This window comes from Macadamia integrifolia, chromosome 10 (genome assembly GCF_013358625.1).
Source record: "Macadamia integrifolia cultivar HAES 741 chromosome 10, SCU_Mint_v3, whole genome shotgun sequence".
Classification (NCBI taxonomy): domain Eukaryota; kingdom Viridiplantae; phylum Streptophyta; class Magnoliopsida; order Proteales; family Proteaceae; genus Macadamia; species Macadamia integrifolia.
The window spans coordinates 28,716,028-28,724,742 of record NC_056566.1 but is presented as its reverse complement, the minus strand read 5'-3'; the positions used below and the strand labels follow the sequence as shown (position 1 = coordinate 28,724,742).

General features: G+C 37.8%; 2 protein-coding genes across 2 annotated transcripts in view; one reads left to right on the top strand and one right to left on the bottom strand.

The window, feature by feature from the left end:
- Positions 1–1,831: 1,831 nt before the first annotated feature.
- Positions 1,832–5,815, top strand: LOC122092074 (aluminum-activated malate transporter 12-like). Its single transcript, XM_042662385.1, has 6 exons — positions 1,832–2,225; positions 2,357–2,497; positions 2,905–3,177; positions 3,363–3,475; positions 3,732–3,875; positions 5,434–5,815. Exons 1-6 carry the CDS (start codon positions 1,925–1,927, stop codon positions 5,779–5,781), a joined length of 1,320 nt encoding a protein of 439 aa, XP_042518319.1. The 5' UTR covers positions 1,832–1,924; the 3' UTR covers positions 5,782–5,815.
- LOC122092075 (amidase 1-like) overlaps positions 3,600–8,715 on the bottom strand; it is a 13,936-nt gene continuing 8,820 nt past the window's right edge. The window contains 3 exon segments of the mRNA XM_042662386.1: positions 3,600–3,916; positions 7,986–8,162; positions 8,271–8,405. Coding sequence (XP_042518320.1) covers positions 8,010–8,162; positions 8,271–8,405 — 288 coding nt within the window. The 3' untranslated portion in view covers positions 3,600–3,916; positions 7,986–8,009.

Sequence of the window (8,715 nt, the reverse complement as noted above, 5' to 3'; positions counted from 1 at the left end):
GGGGAGAGGTGTGTTCACCCTTCACAGCGTGAATAGACTCTTTCTCCATGGGTGTCTGGCAGGGAAAAGAGAACAACCAATAGGATATTTAGGGTTCTTTTATTGGCAAATACATAGCAGATGCTTTTCTACACCTGTAATGAAGGGGAAAATATCTCCTAACAGTGGTCCCACTGAGAAATCCTCCATGTTGGCGTGCGATTAGCATCTACCACTCTGCTAATGTTAAAATGGCATTGAAAGACTGTGAAGACTGTCTCGCCAACCTACCCATTTGCATGCATTTCCCAGTCCTTTCCAATGTCATTAGCTAGACATGAGTGGAGGGTCCCCCTTCATTCCCTGTATTATATAACATCTCTCAATTCCTTGTTGCTTTTCTTGTAGCTGTTGTTATAAAATACAAGGAGAAAGCATCTATGATGGTAGATTATTAATAAAGACTGAGTTTTCCTAAGGTCAGTGTAAATGAGAATCTATACATCGTGGCACTTGAGATGGGCACGTGATATCCAAAATGTATTTTGGAAAAAAAAAACTAAAAACTCTATAAAGGTTTATGAATCTTAGGATGGTGGGTGAACCGTCCTATATGCGTGAAGGAAAACTTTCTCTAAACGATATAGTGTTTTCGTTGATATAACCCACAAAAGCTTTGTGAATTGTTTTTTCTTCTCTTTTTTCCTTGCCATTTTTTGTAGTTATTGTCTGGAAATACGTTTTGATGATGACAAAAAGATGAGAAAGTGAAATTTCAGGAGAAGAAGAGTTGAGGCAAGAAATTCAGGTTAGAGAGACAGGTGTTGGTGGCCAAAGCACACCGCACTTATCAATAAGTAGTGGCGCTGTCATTTCTTTACCTGAGGTACACATTTTATAAACATCTTCCAGTACTCTCTTATCTGATTACTCCACTTAGTCTCCTCCTCCCCCCACCCTACCTTCTAACTTTTTCAGTTTCTTTGTCCCTTCTTTTCTTGAGTTTTAAGGATACTAGGATTCTACAATAAAAATAAGAACACTCTGTACATCTTACCACCTTTGCAAGCTTGCTTACCTCTTCAGTTATTATATGCTCTCTCACTCACCAGACACCACTGATCATCACCCAATATAATATATAGAAGCTTCTTATTACATCGTAGACCACAAGAACATATATATAACTTCTTACATACTAATAACTACAGCATGGAAATCAGGTATTTCTACACTCATATGTACATGTACAAGGTAGTTTAGTCTTATATGAATCATCATGTGTTGAACCTAATGAAAGGGGGTAAGAAGCCATTCTAGGCATGCTATAGTGCTGAAAACATCACTTCCATAACAGATTAATTAGGTCTTACAGTGAAAAGCGCGTTAAGCGCGTGTTTCTTGTCGGGGTTTGGTTTCTCTCTCTCTCTCTCTCTCTCTCTCTCTCTCTCTCCCTATAATATTGTTATGTTTGAAGATAACCTTATCACATTTGAGTGGAAGAACAACACTAAATACCCAACAATACAAATGAAACAGGGCTGTGGGTGATCAGTGATATACATGGGAGCAGATGCTTCACATTCAGTACTTTACTAGGTTGTGGTTAGGTATGGTGATTCCACACTTACCTGGGATATATATAAGCTGTATGATCATGTCGGCACGTGTCCTCCACTGGGTCATTAGGTTCACTAATGCATCCACATTTTTGGATTCAAACAGTACATAACAGATTTTTTCCAGTGTCTTAATTGGCTACATATATTTGAATTTCTATAGCCAGAGAGCTATGGCTATAGGGATCCATCATCCTTCACCCACTAGGTGTTTTGGATCATTCGTAGCACCTTCCCACTTCACTTCTCATGGGATTGGTGTTATATATATACATGGTTTTGTTCCACCAGGACTCACCCAACAAATTAGTGACTCAGAGAAGGAAATGTTGGGCATGAACTCATCAACTGTAGTAGCTCTTCCAGTAGTAGCTCTTTCAATTCAAGATGGAGCTTCTACTAAGAAGAAGAACATGATCCTCTCCCGGATTATTTCTTCTCTTCTTCACTGTCTTACAAAAATGAAAGCCATACATGAGAACAGAAACTTGATTCACAGTATCAAGGTTGGACTTGCTCTGGTTCTGGTTTCGCTCCTGTATTTCCTCGATCCTCTTTTCGAGGAAGTTGGAGATAATGCCATGTGGGCTATCATGACTGTAGTTGTTGTTTTTGAGTTCTATGCAGGTTTTCACAACTTCTGCTTCATCTGCACTGTTAATTATAATTTAAGTTTTCAAATTATTTTGAGTTACTTCTTTGTATAGTTGAAGTTAGTCTTATGCTACTGATTGGTTTAGTTTTATAATATATGACAGGTGCAACACTTGGTAAGGGTATAAATCGTGGAATTGGGACAATAGTGGGTGGTGGCTTGGGGTGTTCAACAGCAATTTTAGCTCAAAACCTCAGCAAGATTGGCAAGGCTAGTGCCATTGGAACTTCAGTATTTTTCTTTGGTAAGCCTTTCTGTATTTGATAATACAAGTTTGCAGGCATCTTTGTTAGTCCTCAACATCTTAGTTTCTTCTTTCTTTTCCTGGAAATTTGGAGTCTGATGTAGACTTATTACTTTCCAATTAGCCAACTAAATTATAAGGCTAAGAATAAAAGAGTATTGTTTTGGTCTGAACCTTAAAAATGGTATCTGATGAGCTGAAAACTATTTATACAGTCTAGGCACACTACTTTTTTAATTACTTTTTTCTGGTCTAAGTAATTCTAGCTTCCCTTTTTTTCCTCTTTCCTTTTTCTTTGGGGAGACTGGGTGTATTGGTACTACAAAGACAACTTCACTATCTGTTATCTTTATTTGTATCTTATCTTTCACCAATCTAAACAACCTTTTCCTGAATGAATCATTCAGGTGCAGCTGCAACATACACTCGGCTGATTCCAAGCATAAGGAAAAGATATGACTATGGAGCCATGATTTTCATCCTCACATTCAATCTAGTAGTAGTCTCTGGTGTGCGAGCAGATAAGGTCATTCAGTTAGCCCGTGATCGTCTCTCAACAATTGGAATGGGTTTTGCTGTCTGTGTGTCAACAAGCTTACTCATCTTCCCTGTATGGGCTAGCGATGAACTTCATAGTTCAACAGCTTCCAAATTCAATACACTTGCCTGTTCGATAGAAGGTCAGTTTCCTTGGTTTTGGGGCAATCATATGAACACTTAAAGACACTTCAAACTAATACTTTGAGTTCCAGAATTGAGAATGAACAATAACAAATTATTAGAATTTAAACTTTAAACCCTTGAAAAGATACTTGAAAACAACTTCATTCAGTCTTTAACTTCCAACAAACCTGTTTTATTATAGGATGCCTGGAAGAGTACTTCAAAGGGATCGATGAAAAGAAGGATAATCAATCTGAAACCAGTTTCAAAGCATGCAGATCAGTGCTCCACTCAAAGTCCACTGATGAATCACTGGTATGTATGAATATCTGAATTTTAAACTCTCCTACAAGAAAGATTAGTACTTAACCAGCAGTCTCTTTTTGCTATTCTGCATTTTATTTCACGTGGAATCAAGCACTTTTTGAACATCAGCCTGTAGAACTTAATTATGTTCTCTTTTCATTATTTGAACTTAAAACTGTAGAACTTAATTATATTCTCTTTCATCAAAAAACTTCTATTCAAAACAAAGAAACAAATGACAGGGCCATTGTATTTCTTTTTCCAGGCAAATTTTGCGAGGTGGGAACCATGGCATGGCAAGTTTGGGTTCTCCTATCCATGGCACAAGTACCTACAAATTGGAGATTCACTTAGAGAGTTGGCTGCCTCTATTCTTTCGCTAAAAGGTTGTCTTCAATCTCATCGACAGGTATGATACTGTGCATCTCTTGGCTTATCTGAATCAATAACCTGAGATTGAAAAGGAAGGATAGTTAAACATGAAATACATAATCAATTTAAAAAAAAAAAAAAAAAAAAAAAAGCAGTTGATAATTAAATGGAACCAAATATTCTTTTATAAGATAAACTAAGAAACATTCACTGAAATTTCAATCAAGTTCATCGATTAGAGAATTTTTTCCTTGTCTAGAAGACTGAAAGTAAATATATTGCCTGTTTTACATGTTCTATTATCAGAGCTCAATATTTCGGTACCAAAAAGAAAAAGCGAACCAAAAAATTGATGATTTAATTCATAACAAATATCAGAAACATGATCATGTGCAATTTTTTTGTAATGAATGAAACATAAAAATTAAATAACAAATAGTCAAACCAAAGTTTCTTCATTGTGATACTGCAGGCTTTGAAGCCTGCAAAAAGGGTGCTTTCAGCCGATGTGGCTAATCCAAAGAGTTCGAGTATGGGGTCCATCTGGATCAGCCGCAAATCCAAATTCCATCCTGTGATTCTGTTCTATGAATAATAGTGGTTAACTGTTCTTGATTTTCCTTGGATGGACTAGGTTAAATAAGTGTGTTTTTTTGCCACAGAATGAAGCTATGGGATGGAAAGTGGCTTAATCAAGGAACATGTAGACAAGTTTTGAGCCTCCTCCCTAGTTGCCACCTGTTAAAATCAAAGAAAATTCTTCTCGGACAACAAACCTAAGCCTCACAGGACCAAGGCAAAAATCAACTCTTCTTTTCCATTTGAATAGATGATTAAGAAAAATAAAACAAATGGTAAAAACGTTAAATGTTAAAAGGAAATTCAGAAAAAAATATTAGAACTATTTTTCAGAAATTCTAGGACCAAAAACTAAAAAGTAAGAACCATCTATAATTCTGTTCAACAGAACAAGATTGGTCTGAGTAGTTTAGTTTGTAAAATTTTGGAGTTCAAAGCTTGGTTGGCAATACGCTCCTCATTATGGTCATAAAGACCCTGATTGGAGTATCTCAACAGACTCCTGGTTCATGTGATGTATTGGAAGGAGGATCATCTGCTCATCTGCAATGATGCTCATGTTGGCCACTATTTAAGTGTTGCTAATGCCTTCAAAAGGTATGAGAAAGGATCTCAGGGTACTATAGGAGATACATGGAGAGCTAGAGTCATTGGCTTACCCATGTAGATTCCTTTTCATGTCTTTTGAGGCCATCAGCACACATGATCAGGGGCAGCAACAGTAGCAGAGAGGAATTCTACCTGTGTTGTAAACATAGAATCACAGAGAACAGTTGATGGTAGCCACTACAAGATTCCTAGTTAAATCGTGGACCTAATCGGAGATTCTCATCTACGGCCTGCTTTCTATCTCAGAATAACTCACCCCCAAATCCTGTACTACTATAAAACATTTTGTAATGTCTCTGTCAAACCGATTTAATCCATTGGTCCAACTGGGATCAACACACACACACACACTACTTCTCAGTTCAATGACGATGTCAACTAATTTCATTTGCATTACGATTTTCCAGCCAACACCTGTACTTACGAGGCACTCCATCAAGAAGCCATGTGAAGCAGTGGTCTCTCAGGTTGCTTACACACTGAGGACGCTTGGAGACAGCATCATCAACATGAAGAGATCTAGCCCAGCAGTGTTAATGGTGGCAAAACTGCAGTTATCAAGAATAGAGCTTAGTGAAGCTGTACTTCCTTGCTTACTCAGGACTCTACCAGATGATGATGGTTTTGCAATGGTAGGCTTTGTATTTCTGCTTATAGAGATGGTGGACATTGCGGAAAAATTGTCAAAAGAGGTCGAAGAACTGGCAGATTATGCAGGTTTCCCTCAACAGCTCAAGTATCCAGATTTGTGGTGAACATATCAATGCAAGCCAGTTTTGGCATCGCAAATTTATCAACAAATATAAAGAGGGGAGAAGGTTTTATGGACTGGGCTGTCTATAGGGTATCTCGAGACTGCCCCCCTATTTGTACCACATACACATTTCAGGACTGATGGGGACTGATTTAGTGTATAGAGGTAGACGGAAGGTCCCCTGCTTACATTTTACATGTCAAGTTTTAATTCAATTAGATTTGCCAAGTGGCAAATTATCGCTTTCAAAAATCTAGTGACTACCAATAGTGTGCATCATAGTTGTCAAGGTGTCGCCCAGGCGTCCAGGTGGTTTTGTCAAAAATAGCCCTTGGTTGCCTAGGCTTGCTTGTGTCAACTTGACTTTTGCCCTCCCCCCCCCCCCCCCCGCCGCGACCATCTTGGTTTGCCTAGGCACCATGATAATGCTTAGACTACGAAGAAGGTTTGGCAATAAATAGGAAGGTATAAGATTGAATTATGGAATTTTGGTAAGTGGCCAATCAGACCACTCTCTAGACATTTAATGATCAAAATTGCCACATCACCAATCCACATAGAAGATCTAGGTTGTGACACCCAAGGTACGGTAAGTGTACCAGACCCACCTGGGAGATCGGCAACAAATTTCCAACTAAGATAGTCCTAACCTGCAACTCATCGAATTGTGGGCTTAGACACGTGCTTTTTGGTCTTGTGTGACGTATGAAGCATCCCCTGACATCTGTCTGACATGCTATGGAACATTCTTCTACTTATTCGTCTTTGGGAAAAAAAAAAAACCTAAGTGCATCTCCTGGCCAATTGTATCTACAAACTCCATATAATCTCTACAAACAGTACCATTAAGGGTGTAAATCAGGATGGTTCTGGGTAATTGCGAGTCCTAATTGGTTCTGGTTTTTCTGGTCCTTTGGGGCCAGGACCAGAACTGTCCCAATTAGCTAATCGGTTCCAAACCGCAGAACCAGTATCAGTTATTAATTATGGTTCCTAACCAGTTCCAGGCACTGTCACAATGTCCAAAATTCTAAAATCCTTACCTAAGCATAAAAATATTAAAATATCCATTCATAAGCATACGAATTACCAAATTCCATTCTAAAGCATATAAATAATCAAACATCCATCCATAAGCAATAAGCATACAAATAAAAATATGATCCAAATGCTTGAAAAAAAAAAAACATCCATTCCTAAGCATGCAAACAAAATCAAAGTTCCTAATCTAAATCAGCAGCACGAAATCAACATCCTAAATATGGTTTTATATAGTGATTTTAAACGGTCCTTGTGGTTCTGGTTCTTAATCGGTTCTCACCGGTTATCCATTTTTGGAACCATTTTCCCAGACCAAAACTGACCAGTCCTGATAAGAAATCAATTCCAAAATCCAAACCTGGAACCATCAATAAACTAATGGGTGGGATGGTTCCAATTCCTAGCGGGTAGGTTCCCAGGTTGTGTCCCAAACTAATATGGTAAGTACCATAAGAGCCTTGAAGGGGCAAGAAACTTGAGCTACCCTTTCAAGGGAAAAAAATTTCTAGCTAATGAGATGAGCACTTCAGTACAATTTTAGACATGAAACTTAAAATGGAAAAGAGTATTCGACTAACATTGAAGATTTCAAAATGCAATACCTCTATGGTAGAGTAAGAACACAGAATGGTCTACTACTCTACTACATTATTGTAGTGAGTCAAGAATGTCCCATTCAAGCTGGTCCAGTGGTTCATCATTAACCACTTCATGAATGGCCAAAGCATTGGCTCAAGGATTGACAATGGCATGAGAATCACGATCTTGAGATGGGGATTTTCGGATTTGTGGTTTGTCTTAGTCCAGGTTGTTGTTCCATTATCTGTTGGAACTTGCAGCTCACATTTCCTGCTTTGATATTTGATATATTTTCCACCTATTTGCAAATTTATTCTCTTTATTTTGATAGATTCATTTTGCTGCAGTAGATGAGGACCCATGAAAGACAAACTACCTTGGAAGCTACATCAATCACTGAAAATTGAGATATTCATCACAAAAATAAATTTCTGGAGAAGAAATAAAGGTCCAAGATCTATAGAGGCTCACTATCTCATAGAAACAATGAACCATCCTCATCACCAAAGTAAAACCACCTTTATGAATCATGAGATAAAAGTATCTCTGTATTACTTACTTCTCACAGATGGACTTGCAACTTACCTTGAATAGAACAAAGAGACAACTTCAGAAACTCATTCCCTGAGTAATTTCAATCTGTTCCTTCAAAAAACCATCAAGGTTCTCAACAAGATTCAACAAAAAACCATCTGCACCATGCTTGGCCAGTAGAGACACTGCTACGGGAAAGTTATCATACATTCCCAAAGGTATATTCACCTGCAATTTAGAAAGTAAAACATGAAAGACTACATGTGTAGCAAGCATGCCCCAATAGCTAGGATTATATAATCATATTGTCCTGTTAAAAGCAGTAGGGGAGACTACCTGGCAAAACCCAGAATTTCCAGCAATAGGCAGCAAGCTAAATGCTCTAGCACGAAAATTTTCAACTGTAACAGTCTCTGTTTGCAATTTAAGTGGAGGCCCAGGAACTGTAGGTATAGCAAGTATACCAAATTCCTACAAAATCATTCCGTAAAGGCATAATTGGACAGAAGGGGAATCAAGAGCAGAAATTTGTCACACATTACTGCTTCAACTTGCTTGTGAGAGTGTGGAAATTGTATTTTGTCCAGTTTAAACAAAATTTCCTCAAGATTTTCATGTACAATCCAGTGAATTAAGCTGCAGAATTATATCTCAACTTGAGTAATCCACAGTGCCCCAAACCATTAACTTATATTGGTCCAAGTTTTAAAGGCTTAGCAGTTAGCAGTTTTAGACAAAAGTTTCTTCTTCTTTCTTTCTTTCTTTCTTTTTTTTTTTTTTT

What these genes read in the sequence shown, in the direction of transcription:
- LOC122092074 (XM_042662385.1), top strand. Translation starts at nt 1,925, where the DNA reads ATGTTGGGCATGAACTCATCAACTGTAGTAGCTCTTCCAGTAGTAGCT. An exon ending in ACTTGCCTGTTCGATAGAAG is followed by an intron (nt 3,178 to 3,362) that starts GTCAGTTTCCTT and finishes GTTTTATTATAG; the next exon opens with GATGCCTGGAAGAGTACTTC. An exon ending in AGTCCACTGATGAATCACTG is followed by an intron (nt 3,476 to 3,731) that starts GTATGTATGAAT and finishes TTCTTTTTCCAG; the next exon opens with GCAAATTTTGCGAGGTGGGA.